Source organism: Gymnoscopelus braueri (genome assembly GCF_963280865.1).
Source record: "Gymnoscopelus braueri genome assembly, chromosome: 14".
Classification (NCBI taxonomy): domain Eukaryota; kingdom Metazoa; phylum Chordata; class Actinopteri; order Myctophiformes; family Myctophidae; genus Gymnoscopelus; species Gymnoscopelus braueri.
In genome coordinates, this window is record NC_137619.1 from 14,833,077 (window position 1) to 14,859,064 (window position 25,988).

The window sequence follows — 25,988 nt, forward strand, 5'->3', positions numbered from 1 at the left end:
AGCACGATTGTATAAGTAAAAATCAACCCATTATTTAATGTGTTGCTTCAGTAGCTTTGATCACAATTGGGACATCTCAAACTGTTCAACACAGGCATGCAGGCACGTTATGTTTACATTTTAGTATATGAGCATGCAGATCAAAGTTTTGTCGGCTCTAAAACATCCCTTTGAAATCTGCAACACAGCACTGCTGTTTTTTTTAGACCCCATCTCCCAGACAGCGTAGTCATGGTTTCCTTCCCATAGCCAGAGGAGACGGTCCATCCAATAACAGAACAGATAGGCAGTCAACACTTCCCGCGAGAGGACGAGAACAGGCTGAAGCCTAGACTCGATGTACACTCGCTGTTTGATGCTCCAAGCAGCTTGGAGAGCTGACTTGCTGTCCGGTCTTGGCTCCTCCAAAAAAATTACCCTTTTCGACAAAACTATTTCCGGGTTAAGCTGGAGGACCGAGTGTGGAGTGAGTGAGTGAGCAGAGATTTGGGTATTGGAATTTGGCAACAGCCTTGAGACAGACACACAATGTACAAATGCTTCCACCGTACAGGAAGCGCTGAAAAAGATGCACAGACAGTAAAGTGGATGTCCCCCTCCTCGGAACTTCCGATTTGTCGTTGCAATATGCTGTATGAACAGCAGCCATATTGGTAATAAATTGGCCACTTCCTTACTTCCTTCACAGGTGTTAGCAATGGTGCTAGTTAAGGTTGTGTTCTATTCTGGTCAAACAGAATCAGGGTGCTGATATTGTGCATGTTGGCTCACTTGAAACATCTTAGAGTTATGGGGGTCCTTGAAATTAAAAAGTTTGAGAACCACTGTGCTACACTAAATGGAACTGAGCCTTCTTTAGTATCATTGGTAACACATACAGGAAGTAGTATGAAGGAAGTAAGGAAGAGACCCAATTTCTATCCAATATGGCTGCTGTATATAGAGCCTATATTGCATACATTTGTCCTACTGTTAATCATATTATTCAAAGCATATATGCAGTAGGTTGATGCTTACCAGAAATTGACAATTCTAAAATATATATATTTTTTTAGTATGAATTAATGCCCTCTGCTAGAAGGTACAGGGTACCCATGTGTGGCTTAAATAGATTTAAATACTCATTTGTACCTGTGTCAACTAAACTGTTAAATGATGCTTTGAAATGGGACTGATTGTAAAGGGTGAATCTCACAATTTGTGTACTTGTGTGTCCCTCTCTTGTTATTGTATTTCTATTGCACTGTATGTTTTTTATGTTTATGGGGCTGTAGCAGGGATGTAAGCCCAAGCCAAATTTCCCTTGTGTACAATTGAGACTATTACACAATAGCAAAATATAATATAATACGTGTGAACGATTTTAAACGACAATATGCTACGTTTAAAACAACGATTGCTATGTTTTAAGCTATATGGCTAAATCGTGTGTGTGTGTGTGTGTGTGTGTGTGTGTGTGTGTGTGTGTGTGTGTGTGTGTGTGTGTGTGTGTGTGTGTGTGTGTGTGTGTGTGTGTGTGTGTGTGTCCCAGTACTGAGACCATCAACGACGGGCAGTTTCACACGGTAGAACTTGTGACCTTTGACCAGATGGTGAACTTGTCCATCGACGGGGGTCTCCCCACCAGCATGGACAGCTTTCGGGCGGTGCGGCCCCTCAACGGGGAGGCTCCGCTATACGTGGGGGGTAGGGGCCCTCTCCAGAACACACCCCTCTCCACTGCAGGCACTCTAACTATACTACACTACTGTCAATCACCCCCCCACCCCCCTCGCAATGTCACCACCGCAACCAACCCCCAACCCCCCGCAAACCAGTGGTGGAAGTAGTACTTTTTTGTTACTTAAGTAGCAATACCAATATGTGAAAAATACTGTGCCACAAGTAAAACACCTGTATTCCAAATTTGACTTGAGGAAATGTACAAAAGTATTGACATCAGAATATACAGTACTTAATACAATACCGAAGTAAACTTACTCAAATTTCTTTAAGAATTTTTCAAAACCTTTTTGAAAATAGCAGGTCTACAAGTTCACCACGCATCGTAATGCGACATGTTGTGAGCTTATAGATCGGCTAATTTCGAATTTTGCTGAACTATAAAATAAAATAGCTATGTATGTTTTTATATAAATAATATAAATCTGCAAAGTAGCTAGTGACTAAAGATATCAAATAATTGTAGTGGAGTAAAAAGTAAAGCAAAGAAATTGAAATACTGAACTAAAGTAAAAGAACCTCAAAATAGAGTACAGTACTTGAGTAAATGTACTTAGTTACTTTCCACCACTGCCCGCAACCCTGCCCCACCTCCACCTTCCACCAAACCCATGCCGCACCCCCAACCACTACCATGCCCCACCCCCAACCACACCCATCCCCACCGCCAGCCATGACTGTGTTTGCTAGAGGCGACGTACTCCAAATTATTCTTGCACAGTAAAATTGTACTCCTAAAATATAAAAATATCACAATATAGCCTACAGTACATGCATATCGTTGCTGTCGGGCAGAACGCTCTTATCTCCATATTCTAACTTATTGTGACACACAAAACATCAAAAGTGGCAGATCTTGCGATGCCTTTCGGAGCTTGTAGAGCTGCCACTTTTGTTAAATTGTTTAATTTGAGTCCTGAAAAGTTACAGTTTTGGACATGAGGTTTCCACCCGACAGAGACAATATTTGTTTTAAACAAATAGCTGTTTTAACATGAATACAGTACAATAATTCTCAGGTCCTTTAGGTCCGCACAGTCTCAAATTATATAACATATTTCTTAACATAAAGCACACAGTGAACGCTTGCCTTTTCCATAGACTAATACTGCAACACCTTCACAAGACATTTTTACTGTGTGCAAAGTGTGCCCCCTAGTGACTCTTACATGAACTACCAGACACAGTCTTCACTTCAATCACATTATGTTTTGTATTGGCATGCCTTTTACAGACACTCATTTACATTTGTATTTATGTGTTGTTGTATATGTGTTTTGAACAACTTTGTCTAGTTTTGCCAGTTTTGTTACAGTTTTGTGATGTGATGTTTTGTGCTGGTCGTCAGTGAATGTAACCCAGCATTCATATAAGACAACACTGATGCCTTGTGTTTGTCTTTTACTGTCTGATATTTCAACAATGCTGTGCCTCATATTATGGTGCAATAAGTGTAGCAATCCATTCTCTATTGAATTTGCAGAAATAAATGAGTTGTAAGTGGTATTCCTTTGTTAAAATAAGCGTTAAATAGCTCTATATTCAGGTAGTAACTGCTATGGAGTGTTTGTTCATGAATAGGGCACGTCTCTCCAGCTCTTTATTAAAAAGAAAATAGATTTTCAGGTCAGGAAGGATACAAATGTTATCCAATCAAGAGAGAGATCTCATGCAGGGTACAGGCTAAACAAGTGAAATCTGAAGTGATGAAAAAACAACAACAAAAAAAAACAATGAGCAGACCAAATAAGAACTGAAAATGTATTTTCTGTCTACTAAAGAGCTGGAGAGACGGGGAGACTCCTGTTACTGAACAAACATGCAATGATTACGGAATTGGAATACAGAGCTTTAACCTTTTAACAAAACCTGATAATATCTGCACCAGTGGGACACACGTTGCTTGAAAACAGCTTCCTCCATTACACTCATATCAGCCCTGTGTTAGCTGTCGTGTCTGTGGTCCCCTTCAACCTCCTTCACACTAATGACTGTCACCTCTTTCTGCTTCTCTGCCCGCCTGTCTGTCTGTCTGTCTGTCTGTCTGTCTGTCTGTCTGTCTGTCTGTCTGTCTGTCTGTCTGTCTGTCTGTCTGTCTGTCTGTTTCTTCTCTCTCTCTCAGGTATGCCAGTGGACGCTCACTCCACGGCCTTCCGCATGTGGCAGATCCAGAACGGCTCCAGCTTCCACGGCTGCATCCAGAACCTGTACATCAACAACGAGCTCCAGGACTTCACCAAGACGCAGATGAAGCCCGGCGTGGTGCCGGGCTGCGAGCCCTGCAAGAAGATCTACTGTCTGCACGGCATCTGCCAGCCGGACGGGGACCAGGGACCAGTGTGCCACTGCCAGCCGGGCTGGGGCGGGCCGCACTGTGACCAGGCCGCCACCAACCCCTGCCAAGGCAGCAAGTATGTTACACTGTTAACACGCCAAGATAGATATGACTGTAACGTTCCCTATTGTTCGATGTTAAGTATTTAAAACACCCGTTTTAAATTTGACGGTTCTCGTGACTGATATTGTCCTTCTAATGAACGGGGAGACCTTCATTATTATTTATTTTTGTATTAACTACTTCATTATGTTAATATGTTCTATAATGTAATGTTGCATCAAGCAGTCCTGTAAGTCCATGCAAGAAATCCATGAAGTCCATGCACGACTAATCGAAAAATGAAGGTCTCACCATTCATTAGAAGGACAATAACAGTCACCACAAGCAGGCAAGTGTATTTTCAATGAGCACGGCTATGCAACGTAAAAACTGCCTGGAGTGCACACAAAAGTCAGAGTACACATAAAAATGACCCCAGAAGTGTTTCAAGTGAGATTCTCCTTCAAGTAAACTGTACTGTACTTCTTTCACTACCGGTTGAAAATTGTTGGAATTGGAATGCTACGTCACATCTGAGTCTTACCAGATCAGTTTCTGCAGAACTTTATAGGAATCCATAGTGCAGATATCTGACATTTAACGATGTCTAACTGAGCTTTGTGTCTCCACAGGTGTGTTCACGGGAAGTGCATACCGCTGGACAATCAGTCGTACCGCTGTGAGTGCACAGAAGGTTACCGCGGTGCCCTGTGTAACCAACAGGGGGAGCTCTTCAACCCCTGCCACCGCTTGGCGTGCAAACACGGACGCTGCCAGATCTCCGACACGGGGGACGCCTACTGTCACTGTGAGAGCGGTTACACCGGAGAGCTTTGTGACGCAGGTTGGTTTAGCACACACATACAAATGATACAATACCAGGTGCTGGACCGAAGAACAAATTAAAACAGAAATAGTCCATCATCAAAGCCCTTCCTCAGAGGAAGAGCTTTGATGCTCGAAACGTCACCTTTGGTGGTAATACAATAAATATCCATCATGGGAGAATGATCCGGTTACTGTAAAAACCTGTAGGCCATTAAAGGGATTATGCCCAGAGTGATTCTTAATAGCTCAGTTATCCACTTAGTACCGCCTGTCCTTTGATTGGTCATTTTGAAAAAAGTGACATTGGTGAGTGGCGCTTCTCTCCAAAAGTTGAACTATTTTCTACTTGAGACGTTCAGAGCGCTCCGCCAAAAAAAAACCGCTGGACGGCGAGAGCACTGAAGCGCGATGCTCGTCGCTGGGAAGAGGAGCGCTCCAAGGCTTTCTGTGGATGGACATGACCCTAGTTCTTTGTTCTTTATCAGCTTCATTGTCACATCACAGGTTTACAGAAGTAAAACAGTGGGTGAAATTCGTTTTTGTTATTTCCATAGAAAAAAAGAAAGGGAAGAAGAATAGGGGGGGGGCAAGGGGGAAGAGAGATCAGTCAAAGAAAACAAACTAATTATCATCTAAGTAAGATATAAAGGTGCGTGAGCATAGCAGCAGATGTGTACTGTACGTGATACTATGGACGTTAGTTAAGGTACGAGAAAAACACACACAAAAAAAAGTTGGGGTAAAATGTCAGCGTAATCCGCATAATCCACATAAGGTAAACTGACACTGGTATAATCCACAGGTAGGTCCAAGGAAGAGCAAAAGTCTAAGACCAGCCTGACGACAGGCGGTGCTCATGCCTTGTTCAGCAGTCTGACGGTAGCCGGGTGGAAGCTGTTCATGAACCTGGCGGTGTTGCTCTTGATACTGCGGTAGGCCCCTTTGCCCGGCCGTGGTCGCTGTAGGGGTTTGAACAGTTTGTGGCTGGGGTGGTGCTGGTCCTTGATGATGCGCTGGGCTTTGACTACACACCGCTTTGTGTAGTCATACATTTGGGCTAAAAGGAGAACACAAAAAAAGTCCTGGGGACTTGTTTCCATTGTGGTCCTATGTATTCAATTCATCAACATAGCATAAAAAATAACACCCCAATACAATTTCATCAACAAATGTAAAACACTATTATGTACAGAGTAGAACAATGGGGGGGGGGGGGGTGTAGGCAGTGACTGCCATCACCTCTCTGTAGGAGAAGTGAGATTTACCTCCCCCCCTTTGGCCTCCTGAAAGATGGATTTTCAGGCCTGTTTTGAAGAAAGCCAGTGATCCAGCCAATCTACGCTCACAACTTGTGCGTTGTGAGCTGGCAGATCGGCTATTTTTTACCGAATGTTCCCCCTCCCAGAATAGGCAAGCTGGGATTCAAGTGGTTAATGTTAATGTTCTGATGGTGGTTTGCCTCCCCCTGTCCAGAGTCTGAATGCCGAGGGGAGCCCGTCCGAGACTTCTACCAGGTGCAGCGAGGCTACGCCATCTGCCAGACCACGCGCATGGTGTCCTGGGTGGAGTGCTCCGGGGCCTGCGACACGGGCTCCTGCTGCGCCAGCCAGCGGATGAAGCGCCGGAAATACTCCTTCGAGTGCAGCGACGGGACCTCCTTCAGCGAGGAGGTGGAAAAGACCATCAAGTGCGGCTGCGTGGGCTGTAGCATGTAGCGCCTTCGCTCGCACACCTGCTAACCGCCGCCACTGAGTTTGGCGACAGGAAGGAAGGAAGTGAGAGAGCGAGAGAGAGAGAGAGAAAGAGAGGACTGGAGGAAAGCGTTGGGAGGGAAAGAAAGAGGGAGTGAGAGAGAGAGAGAGTATAAAGAAATATATATAAAACCTCTATCTATATATTATGGACAACAATGTTTGTAAAATAAGACATTTCCTTCCCTTCCAAGGGTGCGTGACCTTACAGTACAGTAACAGAGAAATCAACAATACAGCGCCGAAACCCATTGCATCTACAACAACAACGTCGGGGAAAAAAGGGATCCATAGGTTTCAAGGTGTTCCATTCAGAGTGAGACATCACTCCCCCTAGCCGAAACACCCAGTGCATATTCCACAACCATCTGTGAGGCCTCTGGCAGTCTAGTCAACCATCTCCCATGTTCACTTCCTGCAAACGGCAAGGACAACGGTGTCCAGGCAAAGGACGGACGGACGGCACATTTTGTAGAGAGGAAGAGAAAAGGTAAACAACGTAGAGAGATTGAACAAAGGTAGAGAGGTGAGTGGATGAGAGGAGAGTGGGACCGTTTTGAGTTGAGCTTGGCTGGGCTTATAAGCAGGACTGGGCTGTTGATTGGATTCGGGTCGAGTTAAATGAGTTGTCGGTCGAGGTGTGGGGATTTCTCTGCCGGGTTACGGCTTTCCATCCACGCATGCGCGACCCACGTCGAATTGAACAGAGGAAGGTCAGGTCAAAGTGGCACATAAATCCAGTGGGGATGAGAGGGGCTTCGAGGCTTGGTGGTCCGCTGTCACAGCCGTCCGCTGTGAGTTTACCTTACATACATAGAAACTCCATGGCAATACAGACTGCACTGACTAGCAGCACTGAGAATTAGTCATATACGTGATCTGTCTCACACACACACACACACACACACACACACACACACACACACACACACACACACACACACACACACACACACACACACACACACACACACACACACACACACATTTTTCACTGCCTGCAATGTTGCTACCTGCTGTATTGTTGTGCATGTGACAATAAATTGAACCGGTAAAGCACACACACACACACACACACACACACACACACACACACACATGCACACGCACAAACACATGCAGACACACACACACACACACACACACACACACACACACACACACACACACACACACACACACACACACACACACACACACACTCTTAGTCTTGCAGTGAGAGGGCGTGTTTGGTACAATTCCGTCCGTTCTCTTCACACAGAGACCCCATCTAGTGCGGGCAGTGCCCGGTGGTTATCTGTTCCCCAGAATGCATTGCCTCAGGGTTAGGCTAATTTGCATAAGCCCCTCCCCCAAAGATAAGGAGGTTGTTCAGCCCCTCCCCTCTATGCCTGCAGTATTAAACTTGTGCAAACTGTTGCATGTGCGGAGAAAAAGTTTGCCAATGAATATGTAGAGCTTCTTATATCATCAATGTTATTACAAAACAAAAAGTTGCAGATTTGTTTTTTGTTTTGTTTTGTTTGTTTTCTCATTTGGTTTTGTTACGTCTAATTTCTTAAATTGTTTTTTGTTTTATTTGTTATATTTTGTTTCATGATGTAACCTAACTCCTTTTAGCCCTCTCTTTATACAGAAATGCCTAACAGATTCTAATATATATATATATTTGTATTTCTTTTTGGTATAGTATTTTTCTATGTTAAAGAGTAAGTCTGTGTTTTCTGGAAGCTGTGGAGCTGGTGGAAAGGTATCCGACAGGCTCCCTAAGTGTTTTATGATTTATTGATTTCACTTGCTCAAACCACCTAATTTGTAATTGGCCAAGAAGACAGCGATTGATTGGCCTTTTCTTTTTTGTATAGGATTCAGTATTGGTCTAGAAATCTGTTTAATATTGTATATGTTGTCTTCCATGTGAATATTACATCTAATTCATGCAGAGTCTGTGCTTGTTTTTATTTTTTATTTATTTTATCTAAAGGCTTTTTCCTGTAGAAAGTAAAAGGCATAAATTGTTGCTGAATTTCAAATATTTTCAAAAATGTAAAAAAAAAAAGAGGGAAAAAAAAGTTAAAAAAATAAAACTAGCATAAAAATCTGTAAGGTATTTGGAGAAATCACTTAATATGGAGAGTCCTGACAGTGTTTCTTCCTCTCTCTGGCTCAGACATTCCTTGTTTGCTGCAACTGCCGGGAGAGGGCAGAGCTGAGATAGAAAGGATATCGAAACGGAAAAGAAAACAATATATCCCCCTGGGATCGATCTCCCCTGTAATTACCATACCACACTTGAGAATATACAGAAAGGTTTCAGATTATGCTCATGTTGATTTTGTTGTATTTTCGTCATTTTCATTTGATAAAATGTTTGCCATAAAGAGAGGTACTTCGAGGTTGATTTTATAGTTTAATGCTGCGATCCGTAACTTTCACATCCTACCCTAACCGGGATTCAAAACTCGCCCCCCCCTGCTTGAGCGCCAACTAAGAGAGAGTATGTTTGGGAAGGTGAATTATTTTCCTTTGAGTTTCATGTGCGGAGCGATGGAGATGTGTTAGTTATATTGTATTAACATACTCTACCATATACAGATTGGTTACAATAATGTTTTATTCACAAAACAAGTTATGGATCGCAGCTTTAAAAGAGTTCAAATGTAGTCAAGCTCAACCGATCATAAGCTGCTGTCAAGCCAGAGGATATGGGATTAAGTTGCCTCTATAGATGCTGATCTACAGTATATGGGGTCAAGTTGCCTCTATAGATGCTGATCTACAGTATATGGGGTCAAGTTGCCTCTATAGATGCTGATCTATACGTCGAGGCAGATCCTCCTTGATCTGTTAGAACAGACATGTAAAGAATTATATGCCTACTACTTACAGATACAAAAGCGGAAGTTCTAGCCATTTTAAATGTCTGTCAATTCTGACCGGCTATATAGACCATATGATAGGGAAGAAATGGTGCCAATTACAGTGAACTAAACAGTCATACCTGAATGTATAAATGTGTATAGATAAATATGACCTATGCTTATTCATGAAGTGGTAACTTTTAGCTGTTATTTAGTTTTCCAATGTAAGATATAAGACATCCCATTCTGTTTCATAAGTGGCGGCCCCTAAGGATGGACCTGGTTCTCTCGGAGGAGAAGGGAACTTGTTTAATCCATGTCACTCATCTAAAATCATTCTTGAGGTGTGATCCCTGATCTTCACCAATTATTGCCCACATCTCTGCGCTCCTGTCCTTATCGATTCCCACGTTAAACTTTGTTTTTACATACTGTTAATGTGATCCTAAGAGGTGAAACAATCCCAACAAGGACTCTCATGAGCAGTGATTTATGCTTTGGCGACAATGACACCTGTTAACAAATAAGAATAAAAAAAATAGGCAGCCGACAAGCTCACAATGCGTCGAATCTGCGACATGTTGTGAGCTTGTAGGTCTGCTTTTTTCAGTGAGCGACAGCATCGTACGATGAAGTATGAATCAGGCTTTATGGTCGTTTACACACTGGGGGGGCATGAAGACTAAACTATACGAGAATTGCTGGCGAGTATTTCTCATCAAAACTATTCGTATAGTTGATGCCTCATTCGAACAGGTTGATGTTATTTGGGGTAAAAAATCGGCATTGGTTCCGAATATTAAATGCATCCCTTTATCGTCGCATAGGCTAATATTATAGCTTGACACAGGAACCAATTGTCCCCAGGTGTAAGGACTTTTAGTCAACAAAGCATAAATCAGGCCCTAGGCTACGCATCTCATAGAGGTGTACCTTTCTAGTGCAATGGCTTCTGTTTGTTTCCCTGTCTCCTTTCCCTTCGTCTGCACTGATCTGTACTGGACAGGTGAATTCAACTTCCTGGTAGAGACATCTTTAGTGACGCTGTGTGCTATATTGAGATGTAATACAGTTATCAGGTCAGGTGACCATAAAACCATTTCCCATCTTATGAACTGTATTCATAAACATGTTAATGTAAGACACAATGTCTCTGTTGTATTGAACTGGTGCAAAAAAACATTTAAAAACAAAAATAAAAAAAAGAACAAAAAACGTTTAAAAAAGAAATAAAGAAATATTCTCTGGTTGGGTTCTGTCCTACAGATAAGCTTTTGCTTTGTATGTTGCAGGATTCATGGTGGGATTGAACTGATAAGCTCCCAATAATGCTGAATGTATGTAGTGCCACCGACATAATGTTTACCGAAACTCCACTCTTTTCATTCATTAAACTTTATCGTGTGTGCTTTTAAAACAAAGTGTGTCATCTCTCATTTTGCTGTGTGTTTTGGTTGTGGTGCGGACTAAACAAAATGTAGTGAGGCAAACATTGCCAAAATAAAAAGATCAAAAATAAAAAAAAGAAGACGGGTCTAATAGATCCATGTGGATCTCGGACTTCATGTGAACAGTCTGTGATGGCACTCATCTGTTATGTATCCAAGTTATCCAGCCTGATCCGACCGCCATTGACTTCCATTTATAAAATTAAAGTTCAATATTTCATAAATTTGAACAAAACAAGTTCAAACCTTCCTTGAAAAGGGGAAAACACAATTCACCCCCTTGCCTTCGGCAGGTGGAGATAAGACATCAAATAACTGCAATACTATACGACATCATAAAAACAGAAAAGCCAAACTACAGTACATACAGTATACTGTACTACATCAATAATAAAGGCACACAACAGTATATACAGTTTACTGTACTACATCAATAATAAAGCCATACTACATCATTAAAAAAGGCCTACTACAGTATACATCATCATTTAAAAAACAGTATGCTACATCATTATACTAGCATACTATAGTATGCTGCATCATACAAAAGCCATACTAGATATGCTACTACACTCTCAAACAAGTCCACTAATAGTCGGGCACAGAATTTGGCATTAGTGGTTCCGCCTCTGCCTGCTGTTTGTGTCTGTATATGAGGCATAGGGTCGGTATGTGAGGCATAGTCTAAATAACAAGAGCCTGTAGAGTGGAATACAGATGACATCTGTATTAATTCTTGGTTAAAACAAACAACAAAACTGGGTCATTCCAGAATAGGAGGACATTTGCTTGTCCTCGCATGACATTTCTTAAAAATAAAAAAAATAAACCAAAAAGGAAATATAGAAAATCTACAAGCTCGTAGATGAACTGTTCTATCTATTTGAGCACAACACAGTGTAGAGCATAAGTGGTTACAATGAATGGTCACTTGTCATTAGTCCTCTTAACCGATCACAAGGAAATCAAGTCCTCCATGTGCCCTGCCCACCATAATATTGAGTGCTCACTAATTAGTTTTAATTCCGTTTTCAGCTTCACCCAGCTGAGTGCTTCTCAAGTGAACGTAGGGTGTGGGGGGCAGTTAGGGGTTAAGACAGTGTCTTGCTCAGGGACACCTCAACACATTGCTGGGGCCCGGGAATCAAACCTGGGACCTGCTGCTCTACCCATTCAGCTATGGCCACCATGCACACCTGCAGCTTCTCTGCGTAGATCAGCCTTCTCCTCCAGGCAGTGCCCTGCTTGGCTCCCACAGTTTAATCGGGCAGGTATCAAGCTCAAGGTGTCGGACAGTGGCCAGCAAGCTTCGGATGATGCTCTTTGATGTCCGTCATTCTCTGCATGCCGTCGTAGGTTGATGTTCTGCCACGATACATCAAAGGCGCAGCAGCAGGTAAATACAGCCATCTAGAGGTGGTTGTGAGGGTCCAGCCATAGAGCATTTCAAGGATCTCCGGTTTGATGAACATTGGACCCCCAATTGAAAGCATTTTTATCTCCGGATCCCTGAACTACACTATAATCTTAACTCGGAGTGTACTAATGGAACCAAATGGACCAGTAAGAGTCACAGTACTCTAGGCATCAAGTTATTTATAACAGAAAAAGTGCCTGGAATATCAGAAAATCAATTAATGCAACTAAACCAACCAATAGAAGTAGCAATGGATCAGACAGGATCACTAGTATCGCAGACCCACTCAGTACTCGAATGGCTATTGAATAAGTTAGACAAAATACACCCATGGTGTGCCCGACCAAACCCATGAAGATGGCGTCCTTCAGGAGCCGCCTGTCATCCCCCGATGTCAGCAGCACCTCATCTTTGTCCTCCTCGTCATAAACTATATCGTAACGTACCGTATTCTTCTTCTTAACCCTGCGCTTCGGGTCCGCCAGTTTTGCGAGCTTGTAGAAGCATCTGCTCCTGCAAGGTCCCTCAGAGGGAGGGGGGGAGGGAGGGGGGGAGGGGGGTGTGGCAGATGGTTGAGTCTCCTCCGATGCATCTCTGGTCCTCTTCGGTTTGCTGAAGAGACCCTTCTTCACCCTGATCAGGAAACTGACCATTGCTGGGACAGTCCTCCGAGGTCAAAGCCCTGTTGAAATGTTATAGTTGTAATGTGGCTTGACGTTACAGCTATGTAGCCTATGGTATTCAACAGCTTTCTTCTGCTTTTAAGTATATGGCTGAGCACAAATGTTAACTGTGATCCCCCACTCAGGCACCAGCTGTATATATGGTGTGGAGACGGTGACGTCACTATGGGAGCTCCTCGTCATAAGTCCATGGAAACAGTTTGTTATCTCCACCAGGTCGAAGGTAGTCTGGAAACCAGACGAATCTGGTTTTGCAAATTAAAAAAAGACTCTCGGCAGATTTGGTCTGGGCCCGCTCTGTTGTGATTGGATTTATCTGCCCCCAAAGTTGTGGCACATCAATCAGGGCTCAGCAGTGGCGTACCCACTGTAGAGGCAGGATATATATATATATATATATATATATATATATATATATATATATATATATATATATATATATATATATATATATATATAAAAATATGTATGTATGTGTCAGACATTTTTTATAATATTTTTTTAAAAATTGTAATATATTATCAAACATCTAACAACAAGATGAACTATAGTGTTAACTATAACAGAGTGACAATTACATATCACATGAGTCGTTGTGAAACAATTATGATTATGATTCATGGTCACACACTATTTCAGTAATATAATTAATTTGATTGTATCTTATTGTATTTATTTCATTTTATTTGAATGCAGGGTCATTAAAATGAGTCCATATACAAACACATGTTTTGAATTAACTGTGGAAAAACTTGAAGAACAAGGCACTGGATTAAGTAAGCTTGGCTGTTAGCCTGCTCCTGACCAGGCTAACTTCACAACTAAATTGCCATGGTAACTAAGCTAGGCTTGCTTCAATTCTCTTTTGAGGAATCGGGTCATGGCTAAACTTAGCCAGGGTGAACTGGCTAAACTAATCTTCAAGATAATTCAGCTTTCTAGTAACCGATTCAGCCCTAATCCTGGCTAAATTAAGCCAGGATAGGGGTTAAAGCCAGGCTTTAGCTCTAATTCACCTTTTGAGGAACAGGCCCCTGGTCAGGTACTGTAGGTTAGTGTGAGCCAGCAATATTTGGAATTTGCCAATCAGGCTGGAGTGTGAAAAATCTGACGGATTGGACGGATCCATCCTGATCACTTGACTAATGAGATAATATGTACCGATTTGGGTGATGTTTGGACAACATTTGTTGGAGTAATGTAAAAATAAAAAGAATTCTCATGAATGGATAAAGGACAACTCATGAAGATAAGATATTTTATTGAATATAAAATGAGCAATACATTTATTATGGTTTGGCGATTCTGATTTTAGGTACTCTGATAAAGCGCATCTCCCAACCATAGGGACTCCAAATCCCCCGTACATAAACAGCAGATCCAAAACGACAGGTGGTAGCTGGGGTGGTGGAGGGTGTGCAGCAATTTATTTGCAAGACAGCAGTGGTGAGAGCAGCAGCATCAGCAGCATGAGCAGCAGCAAAAGCAAGCATGAACGAGTAGTGCAAACTTCCAGTTTAAATAGAGCGGTCTGAGAATGAAATGAGTGTGTGATTGGATGAGTGGTTGTGAACGTGGAGCTGACATGTGAACGTGGTTCCCTGACAGAACTTACTCATTTGTTTTGCAAAAATCGGCCTCCTGGTGGCGCCATAATAGGGCAATGTTGAAAGGGTGGCATTTGTTTCTCAATGTAGTGCGAATATGCGTGCAAAGTTTCACCGCAATTGGACAATTGTTCATGATTTGCGGCATTTTGTTCAAAACAGGCCAAACTTTAGATGTCAATCTTAGCCAATCAGGATGGCAGATGGCACATGACTATAGAGATTATGTTCCGATTTGCGTGACATTTGGATAAAATCTGAAGGAGTAATACTCAAAAATGTGTTTTACTTGAGTCGGCCCCCTGGTGGCGCTATAAAAGGCAGATGTGGTAAATGCAGGGAAAAGGTTATTTTTTTTGTGCACATACAAGTTTTACACAGATCGGTGCAGTTATAGGTAAAAACACGAATCGGCCTGTTATAGCACAATGAGGCTGATTTGAACATTTTCAAGTGGCATTTCTTCCTCGGCCTAGTGAGAATGTGCGTGCAAAATTTCACGGAAATTGCATGCTGTGTGTTCATGATTTGAGGCATTTTGTTCAAAACGGAGCACTCCTGCAAACTTTGGAAGCCATTCTTAGTCAATCAGGATGGAATATGAAAAATCTGAAAGACCAGTTTCATTTTGCGTGATGTTTGGACAAAATGTGTAGGAGTACTGTCAAAAAAATGGTTTTGCAAAAAGCGGCCTCCTGGTGGCTCTATAACAGGCCCATGTGAAAGGTTCTGAATTGGCATCCAGGGAGTGTGTGTGTGCACAGTTTCACTGCGATCAAGCCAACAGTGCCGGAGATTAGCTGTCCACAGACGGACGGACGGACGGATGGACAGACAGACGGACGGACGGATAGGTGGCAAAACATAGTCTCGGCCATGCCTTTCGGCCTTGCGGAAACAATAAATGTATATGTACAGAAAACAATTAAGGTGGGGGTGGGGTCATTTCAGGTGCATAGTCAAAATGACATTGTATTAGTGCTCCAGCTAGTGTCCTCACTCAGTGTATTCCTACTGACCAACGAGGAGATCCAGCCAAAACAGCTTGTTCTTTGGTTGACTTTTATGATTACTTTTGTTGCCATTTTTTCATTAGAAATATTGTTCTCTAAAATACAACCCAGGTAGGTAATTTCTTCTTTCCTTGTGTTAACATTGTCCCCCACTTTGACCGTAAAGTCTTTGGGCTTACTAAGGTTAATTTTGGACCCAAAATAAGTTTTTTAATGATGATTTAATGATCAAAAGAATCTAAAAAGACATACAAATTGGTCACTGTTCAACTACAGAAATCACTCTATGTATGAATACACATTTGTGACCGGGTACAATGCTTTGTGCCGAGAAGGGGCCATGGTCATTTTTCAGTTTTTTACAGATTATGTAAGTACAGAATGCAAGCTTTCAAATGATGTGTATTCGGAAAATATTTGAAGAAGTTATGGTCATTTGAATCTTGTCTAACCAGAATTGTCAAAGCATTGAAAACAGCTTTCAAAGATTTCACACAATCAGGGCCTGTTAATGGGCGTCAACAATGGGTAATTTATTCCACCCCTAACCACACCTCTAAACCTTCAACATTCGAACTGTGTTAATATGGAAACAAACTAAAAAAAATTAAAATAAAAAATAATAATAATAATCCTTGTTTCTACTGTTTAAAAACGGCTGACTTGAGGACCATTTCTCTAGCCCCAGTCACTCTTAAAGGCGGTTACACACCGGCGAATATGCGAATATACGCAAAATTCGGACTCGTTCCGAATAATTAAAAGACGCTCCGGTGTGTAAGGACCTTAAGAGTTGTATTTTCAACAAAACTACAACTACAACCTTTTTTTTGTAGTTGTACAAAGTTTACCTGAAGTTTGACTGAATCTTTGTTCACAAACTGTAAGAGAAAATGGTCTTTCACCTGTATGAGTCCTCATGTGTCTCTTCAGATGTGAAGTTTGACTGAATGTTTGTTCACAAACTATACAAGTAAATATTTTTTCACCTGTATGAGTCCTCATGTGTGCCTTTAGATGTGAAGTTTGACTGAATCTTTGTTCACAAACTGTACAAGCAAATGGTTTTTCACCTGTATGAGTCCTCATGTGATTCTTAAGATGTGAAGTTTGACTGAATCTTTGTTCACAAACAGTACAAGTTAATGGTCTGTCACCTGTATGAGTTCTCATGTGTACCTTCAGACCTGAAGTTTGACTGAATCTTTGTTCACAAACTGTACAAGCAAATGGTCTTTCACCTGTATGGGTCCTCATGTGTCTCTTCAGATGTGAAGTTTGACTGAATGTTTGTTCACAAACTGTACAAGGAAATGGTTTTTCACCTGTATGAGTCCTCATGTGTTGTTTCAGATTTGAAGTTTGACTGAATCTTTGTTCACAAACTGTACAACTAAATGGTTTTTCACCTGTATGAGCCCTCATGTGTGACTTAAGATGTGAAATTTCACAGAATCTTTCTTCACGTACTGTACTTGTAAAGGGTTTTTCACCTGTATGAGTCCTTATGTGTGCCTTACATCGTGAATTTGAAATGAATGTTTTTGCACAAACTGTGCAAGTAAATGGTTTTTCACCTGTATGAGTTCTTATGTGTAGTTTCAGAGGTGAAGATTGACTGAATCTTTGTTCACAAACTGTACAAGCAAATGGTTTTTCACCTGTATGAGTCCTCATGTGCATCTTTAGATGTGAAGTTTGACTGAATGTTTGTTCACAAACTGTACAAGGAAATGGTTTTTCACCTGTATGAGTCTTCATGTGTTGATTCAGATTTGAAGTTTGACTGAATCTTTGTTCACAAACTGTACAACTAAATGGTTTTTCACCTGTATGAGTCCTCATGTGTTGTTTCAGATGACTCGTGCTAAAACATACTTTACCACACTCTGTACAACTAATGCTTTTCTTCCATTTGTGACTCTTTATGGATGGGTTTTGTTTTGATGATTTCAGGTTATGGGGTAACTTGTTGCTCAAAGACAATCTTTGCCCTTCCACAAGTTGTGTCTTGTGCGATTTCAGTGTTTTTAAACCTGACTGATCTTCGCTTGTCTCCTCCCAGTCATCACTGTCCTCGGTGTCAGATTCAGAACCGTGTGGAGAGAGGAGCTGGTCAGCACTAGTTGGTTGTGGTGTTCCACTGTCCTCTACATCAGATTGTGTCTTTAAGTGTTCAGTTGAGGTGCTGGCTAGAGGCGTCTTTCTGTTTTCATCTTCAATTTTCACTGCTACTAATGTCAACATTGACCCATCACCCTCTTCTGGTCTCTGAAGTAGTTTCTCCTGTTCTGCTTTAAAATGTGAAGGTTCTGGTTCCTCCTGGACCAAATTGGGGCTCTTTTCCTGCTGTTCTTCTTTAATCTGCAGAGGTTCTACTTTTACCTGGACCAGACTGGGGCCACTCTCCTGCTGTTCCTCTTTAATCTGTGGATGTTCTAGTTTCAATTGGACCAGACTCTGGCTCCTCTCCTGCTGTTCAGGGGAAACCTCCTCCTTACACACAGGGCGTTGCAGCAAATCTAGAAGGAGGAGAGGGGAGGTAACATCAGCAGAGAGCAACTCATCGTGCTTTCTGATTGGATAAAAAAAGTGTAATATTTTATTGAGTCAAAACATGTTAAGACAGCAATACCTCATTACGTTTTTCCACATGTTTTATGTTCCTGTTTTCAACAGACATTTCAACCCATTTTCTTTTTTGTTTTTTTGTGCATATAAAAACCCTTCACCTATACATAGAAAGGGATTACACACAAAAAAGGGGAGGTTAGGCTTTGTTCTGTCATTTTGGTATTAGCTCTTCCGTTTTATTTTCTTTTGTTTTTGTTTCTGAGTACATGGGGGTTTCTAAAAAATATATAGTCCTTCTAGCGGTTCATTAATGTTAAATAATCAAGTTACATTTATTTAAAAGATAGAGAGCCCAAGTTAACAGCTCTTCTAAATATTAGTTCTATTGTTTGTGAAACTTTGGACCAAAAAGTAAGTAAAAAGGTAGTAGGAAAATATGGTATGGTCCGCCTTATTCTGCCCACATTCCCTCCAGCAGCTACAGTTTAGTGTGTACTTGGATATCGACAGAGGTGTTTGGAAATACCTTATATTCATCTTCCAAGCATATTCCTGCCAAAAAGGGGATCTTATATGATTCCAATCATTTCCTTGTATAATTATTTTCTTTATCCCATTTATCCTTAAAGGATCTACATGAATTTAAAATATATATTTAATATTTAATATCATATTGTTTATGTCCCCCTAAATCAGACTAATTCCAACTAACTTCTCTCTGGCTTATAAAGAACTTTCACCTGCAATACCACATTGTCTCCTGGTTCTGTGTTTTTTTTTAAGTTGGAACTGAAAAACGGGAGGGATTATACAAAGTAGATATCGCTTGTGACGTCACGGTGGGGGGCAAATCAGTTGGCCTGTTTTGAGACCAATTTACATAAAAACCCAGATATGCTGTGAAAGCCTGAGTGCTCAAACTGGAGTATTTTTGGGGATAGAAGAGAGGTAGGGGAGACCAAAAACACACAAAAAATAAGGAAAAGTTAAAGACAGGGTGCTGTGATTTTCAGTGATTCCCCCCCCCCCCTAAAACATAATCATCAGGTATTATGGTTATACTAGGAGGAAGATCTTTTTCAAAAAAGTGTACAGAAATTGTTAAAATTATGTTTTTATGTTGACACGCCTCCAGTTCATTAAGTATAAATGGTTCTCACCTTAGCACCTCCTCCACCACCTTAGCACCACCCACCTGTCCTAGTCCCTCCTCCTTCTCATGCCCACACCTGTTGTGTTATGATAATGAGGGGGAGGGTACAATTTGTCACCAAAGGGCTGTTTTTCTATTGGCACTTTGACCCTCAAGGTTTCAGCCTCCAGGTAGAAACTCAAAAATAGTCAGAGAAGACATAAAACATCATAAAAACACCACCAGGGGCCTTAATTAAGTTCTATCAACCTCATAGACATATGAAAAACAGAAAAAGTGCAAAACTATGGCACCACCTCTTTAAAATCATGGTGTAGTTCCTTTAATGTGATCTAGATCTTCAATTAAATTTTCCTGAAATATTTTATAAATTCGTCCAATTGTGTTTTTGTAATCATGTCTGATGGGATTTTATTATATATCTCAGAAGAGGGTGGCGGTCTCCAAGAGTTCTAATTTTGAGATTCTCTTTTAAGTAATGATTACTAGGAAGACCATATTGATCTGCTACATATTCGAAAGAGACCTCCCCTTCTTCATTATACATTTGATAGAATCTACTGAGACCTTTCCCTTCCCATATCTTAAAAATATGATCAATACTGTTTGGAGTGAAATCTGAGTCACATGGCATTTCTCTCAGATATGGTAATTTCTTGTTCTTTGACTTTACTTATTTTACATATTGTTTTCCAAATTTTAAATGAATTACGTATAGAGTGATTAAGTGTTTTAGTGTAAAAAAACACTGTAATTGATTGATTGAATACCTTATTAAGCAGTTTGCCAAAAAAATACACAGGAAAGTACAGTTCAATACAAGGTCTGCTAAGAGGATTTTAAACCCAAGAAAGACTTGTTTCCATTGGGGTCCTTTGTACTCAATTCATCGAAACATTTAATGACAGACAAATATACAATACTCTACAAAACCTAATTTAAACAGTTAGAAATCAAAAAGAAAAATATGTAGAGTAAACTCGTAAAGATCAAGGTACTGAGTGGCTCAACCAGATTAGACTCTATGAGCTTCCATTAAGGGCTCATCTCATTATTCATCCAGATTAAGATGGGTTTTAACTGTGCTGCGTAATAATAATGAGTTACATTAGGTAACGCCAGACCTCCTCTGTCTTTGTTTTGTTGCAGGGTTTTGAGTTTAACTCTTGGCTTTTTTTTCCATCCCATATATATTTTCTCAACACAACAGTCCTTCCCATACATGAAAACATGTAGGTGATATATATAATTTTTGGAGGTTTTGGAATAGAAATAGGAAGAGTGGCATTCATTTTGATAATCTTAATTCTTTCCAGTAGGGTAGAAGGTATTATTTTCCACCTACTCAAGTCTTGCTTTACAGAGTTTTCCAGTGGCCCGTAATTACAGTGATATAGTTCATCTAAATTATTAGGTATGGTTACTCCCAAATCTCCACTTTATTCTGATCGGATTGGATAAGATTGACTCTCCTACGTATTGATTTGTTTTGTAATGATGTCTAGTGTTTTAATTGATTAATCAATTAGCTTATCTATCTATCTATCGATCTTCTTACAGAAACTTCCTTCAATGATCTCATACGTATGGGACATGGGTTTGATTAATCATCCTGCAACTGTCAATTTGTGTGTCCCATACCGCCTGTGCTCATTGCTGCAAATGCGGCCTCGTCATGTACAGAGAATGATATCTGTGTGAAGCTCGTGAAAAAGTGGAGATATTTTACTAAATACATGTTTTCTGTCAGAACTTTCAAATGGATATGAAACTAGATGATAAGAGCTGTCGCAGCAATTCATAATTGGGTGTATAGCTACACAAGGAGCACTACAAGTTAAAATGCCTCCACAATTACTCCCTAACCGGGAGGGCATGGGCGTGATCTATTATGTAATACATGAAATGTATGTAATATCACAACCTATTCTTGAGCTAGGTTTAGGGTTTGAAGTAAAGCAACCTATTACTGTACATGTGTTGTGTATCTGATGAAGGTCCACATACCAGAACATCACCAATGTTTTAACATTAATTCTAATAATGTGATTGTTTTTACCTGAGAGAGTGTCTCCACTTGTCCTCCTATCTGATAATGTCAATGTTGACCCATCAGCCTCCTCTGGTCTTTGAACTGGCTCCTCCTGTTCCTCTTTAATCTGTGGAGGTTCTGGTTCCTCCTGGACCAGACTGGGGCTCCTCTCCTGCTGTTCAGATGAAACCTCTTTACACACAGGAAGGAGTGTGAGGTCTAGACGGAGGAGAGAGGAGAGAGAACGTCAGGAGAGAGCAACTGAATTGCCCAATTCATATACCTTAATTTCTGCTACATGGCCTCCTCCACACTCTGTCCTCCAGCATGACCCGGAAATGGTTTGCATCCCAAATGTTAATTTGCTTTTGGAGGAGCCGAGAGTGAGAAGGGAGGAGGCTCCCTGGAGCGAGAATCAGTGAGTGTACAAGCGTAGACTTCAGCTGATTTCATTTCTGTCTCTTCAGCGGAAGTGTTGATTGCCTATCTGTTTTGTTATTGCCACTAGGGTCCGTGTACGTCTTAGCAGTCCATACCCGGTGATGTGCGCAGTCAAAAGTATTTGCAGACTTGGGGTTATGCACAGTAGCCCATATGCTTAGTTAAACTTTGGGAGACCAGGTTTGTTGCGGTCTTTCATGCTAAGAATGGCCTTGATTGAGCACAGCTGGTGAGACAGACAGTCTGGGGCTATTGGGAGAGAGAGTTGTTAAGAGATCAACTTGGGATGGCCATATTATCAAATTAAATACACCTTTTTTTGAGGCACGTGGTCTGCGAAGCATTCGGACCCCCGGTTGGAGTTAAGCTGTTGTGGTAAGATGACAGCCGTCTGTGTATTCCTCTGACTCAATAGCTATCTGCCTGTAGCGCAGCGCTGACACACACACACACACACACACACACACACACACACACACACACACACACACACACACACACACACACACACACACACACACACACACACACACACACACACACACACACACACACACACACACACACACACACACACACACACACACACACGCGGTAGATCCTCCTTCGTGGTCATAGAGAGAGAAAAGTTTTTGTCCCGGCCGGCTCGTGTCGTGTCTCAACGAGAAAATATTTGACATAATGTACTTTCTGACACGCACATAATAAGCTCAGCGTCTGTTGTATCAATGCCTGAGTAAACAAGCTACACTCTCATCGCTCTAATATTAGCACAGAGAGCTTCAGCCCGTGGTAAATTCTACCTGGGGACTGGCCACTGGTTGGGGCCGTGATAACAGACCCCGTGGCCGCTAACGCTGTGAGCACCAACAGCTAACAGAGTACATCCCATAGCCTGGGGGACCATGACAACAGACCCTGTGGCCGCACGTGGCCGTGCATGTGCAGTAACGGCGAAAACTGCGGTCGTCGAGTTAGACAGTTTCCAAAAAAGGTTAATAAACAGCAGTTTGGGAAAAGTGAAAAACAGGCTTCCTCACGGTGTGCATATGCTAATGGTCAATGGCCGTGTGCAAGTGCAGTGCAATTTCTTAAGCCACTGAGGAGTGCCAAGCAAGACAGACAGAAAGTGTGTGACTGTTAATACGATATAAATAACTGTGGTGGTTGTGTTTGGTCTTCCTGCTCTTCTATTTAGACCTAGATAGGTCTAGTTTGACATGACTGGTCGACAACTGGTACTGCCTGAAGGTCAAAATTCTACTTATCAACAGAACAAGCTCAGTGGCAAAGATTTCAGCACTTGTGCAGGAACACCGGGTTTGAATCCAAGGTAACACAGGAAAGTTACAGAGGGAAGCTTTAAGTTATGCTGATATACGTACTTCAAAAGGAGCACATGTTTAACTACCCGTAAATATAACGGTACATACCTATCCTGTATAACTTTACTACGGGTTGCAGAATTGCATCAAACAGTCCATGTTCCTGGTCCATCTCTCGCTGTTCCTCTGACCATGATAAATATCTTTTGGAGGCCATCTCTCTTGATGGCGTAGCTCTCCTCCTGTGGTGCTCTGTGGAAATCACCAATAGAAAAGAATGTTTAGTTTTCATTCAGTAACCTTACATGCCACAGAGAACATCACTGAAGGAGTCATGCCTGATTTATACGTAGTTGTGCACTGATGTTGCACACACAAATAGCAGATTTCCAAGGTTACAACGCATCACGACGCATTGTGAGTTTGTAGATCAGCTATTTTAATGCACAAATAATTTTGTCCTCACATCAAGTATAGCAATAACTGTGTGTGTGTGTGTGTGTGTGTGTGCGTGTGCGTGTGCGTGTGCGCGAGCACGCATGCATGCTTGCATGCGTGTGTGCGTGCATGTGTGTGACTCACAGCAGTAGTTGTCCTCCAGGGTGAAGATGGGAGTCATGCTTGCAGTAGTCCTCCAGGGGGCAGCAGAGCTCAGGTGCTGACTCAGAGCAGCTGAGTCCATGAGGTCCTGATGAGACATGCTGTGTCCATCACCATTGAATATCTGCTTTACACACACACACACACACACGCACACGCACACGCACACACAGAGTAAAATTAAACAAATGCACATGGGATGTAAAGCTTGTGCAACTGCTGCGTACCGTTCCGCCAATAACACACACATAGGTGTTAGCTGGACGGATGATGAGTTTTTTTTTTACTGAGGTACTGTAGCTGCAATGATCAGTTCAGGACATACATAGCAAAGAGCTGTCAGATCTGCTATTGTATAAAACATCTCATATTTCGAACTCTGTTACATGTTCATGAAATGTAATCCAAGATGTGATTTTAACATGTTCATGAAATGTAATCCAAGATGTGATTTTAACATTCGTTTTTTTAAACAGGTGACTATCAGGTGATCTCATAGTGGTTTTAATATTTAGATGTCACAATGAATTCAATTCATTTAAACTGTTCCTTTTAACCTATGTCATCCTAGTTTATGTTTTATACAAATTCATTTGTAATACGAAAATAAGAAAGAAAATACGAAACAATAATAAATAAAATAGATAAAAACACTAATAAATAAAATAATGCCGTACTTCACTCTCTGGCGGCAAACAAAAAATACTACAGGCTAGCTTCTGCCTCAATTAGAATGGCTGGACGGTTTGGTATTTTTTTATATTTACTGTTACTTTTTTACTATAGCTTTTCTGAGGACTGCTATTCAAACGATAAGCGCCCCCCCCCCCATTCACTTTGAATACAGGAAATGTAATTTGCGATGCAGCTGCAATAATCCGTTAAAAGCAGTTTAAATTGGTTCCAATATTAAATTGAACAATAACATTATTAAAGCAATTGCAATGATTAAATAAATCAGACATTTTCAGTTCCACTGTAACTCAGTGGTCAACATTAATATTCAATAAGTTCAAATTAAAATGACTGAAAATCAAATCAATACCTTCTTAGATGCTCTCCCTTCCTTTCCTTCACTCTTCACCTGTTGTCTTTTGGAACAGAGGAGGTATAAGGTGATCAATTGTTTCCTCGCCTGTTTACATCCTAATGATAGGTTATAAGGGGAAAAGCCCCTTATCTTGCCTATCAATAAGTTGGGAGATCAATTCTAATTGTGCAATCAAATTATTGGCTGATTTAACTACCCTATCTGTTATTTAAGTACCAGACTGCCACACTAGCACAACTCAGGAGACTAAAGTCCCTATTCTGGGGAATACGGCTAAGACTACTCCTAACAGATCAATAGGTATCTAACTTCAGCGCACAAGAGCCCAAATTCTCTACGTGCACAACTCTTTAAGGGCCTGATTTGACCCGGCCCATTATCACCTCCCTCTAAACTCCTTGACCTATCCTGACATTTCTCAGTCCCCTTATAGGGGGGTTCTTTACTGGAAATGAATGCCTTCTTTCCCCACCTAGAAACATTAGCAATAATGATGCTCCACCTACCTTTCTAAGTTTAATTTCACCCCGGTACTGCTTTGCATGGCCACCAATACATTTCATCAAATAATTTGGTGTATGCCTGCTCACCCAGCCTACTGATGAAACCTACTTGTTACTGTCACTCAGACCTTACGCAATGAGGACAATAATATCGTTGACAACACTACACTAATTATAAGAAAAAAAGCAGGTGCGCTTCCTCTAGATGCCCTTTTGTTTAGGCAGTGGGTGCTCAGCTATAAATACGTACTTTTTTGTTTGTTTAAATAGGTTCAAATACCACCGAAGCGGAAAAAGCGGCACTCCAGAATAAAGAATGCAAGACTGGCTCAGATACACATTCTTATTTATTGAATAAATAAGAATGATTATTTTCCCCTCAATCTAAATATCTAAGAGTACCTTAATACAAAGTTAACTGAAGTTGTAAACTTTCTTAATGTATTCAAAACGTGTTGTGTAACAAATATCACCTGCAATGCTCAGTTCAGGACATACATGCAGTTAGAGATCTGCACTGGCTTTTTCAGACGTCTATGTAAACAAGTATGATGTGTACTTCCTCATACACATCATACTTTCTATTTCTTTAGGTACCTTCC

General features: G+C 41.2%; 1 protein-coding gene and 1 long non-coding RNA gene across 3 annotated transcripts in view; one reads left to right on the forward strand and one right to left on the reverse strand.

Annotated features, from left to right (window-relative positions):
* Nucleotides 1-10,960, forward strand: part of slit1a (slit homolog 1a) — a 137,111-nt gene extending 126,151 nt beyond the window's left edge. Inside the window, 4 exon segments of the mRNA XM_080449593.1 lie at nt 1,532-1,686; nt 3,845-4,133; nt 4,732-4,943; nt 6,401-10,960. Of these exon segments, the coding sequence (XP_080305719.1) occupies nt 1,532-1,686; nt 3,845-4,133; nt 4,732-4,943; nt 6,401-6,642 (898 nt within the window). The 3' untranslated portion in view covers nt 6,643-10,960.
* Nucleotides 10,961-14,338: 3,378 nt separating this feature from the next.
* On the reverse strand, nt 14,339-25,180 carry LOC308100470. Of its 2 annotated transcripts, XR_013934447.1 has the most exons (6): nt 24,878-25,180; nt 23,815-23,956; nt 23,341-23,484; nt 21,494-21,685; nt 16,493-18,229; nt 14,339-16,400 (listed from the first exon to the last, which is right to left on the reverse strand). It is a non-coding gene; the product is annotated as an uncharacterized lncRNA (long non-coding RNA). The 2 variants fall into 2 exon arrangements; XR_013934448.1 differs by having other exon boundaries at nt 14,339-18,229.
* Between the last annotated feature and the right edge of the window lie 808 nt (nt 25,181-25,988).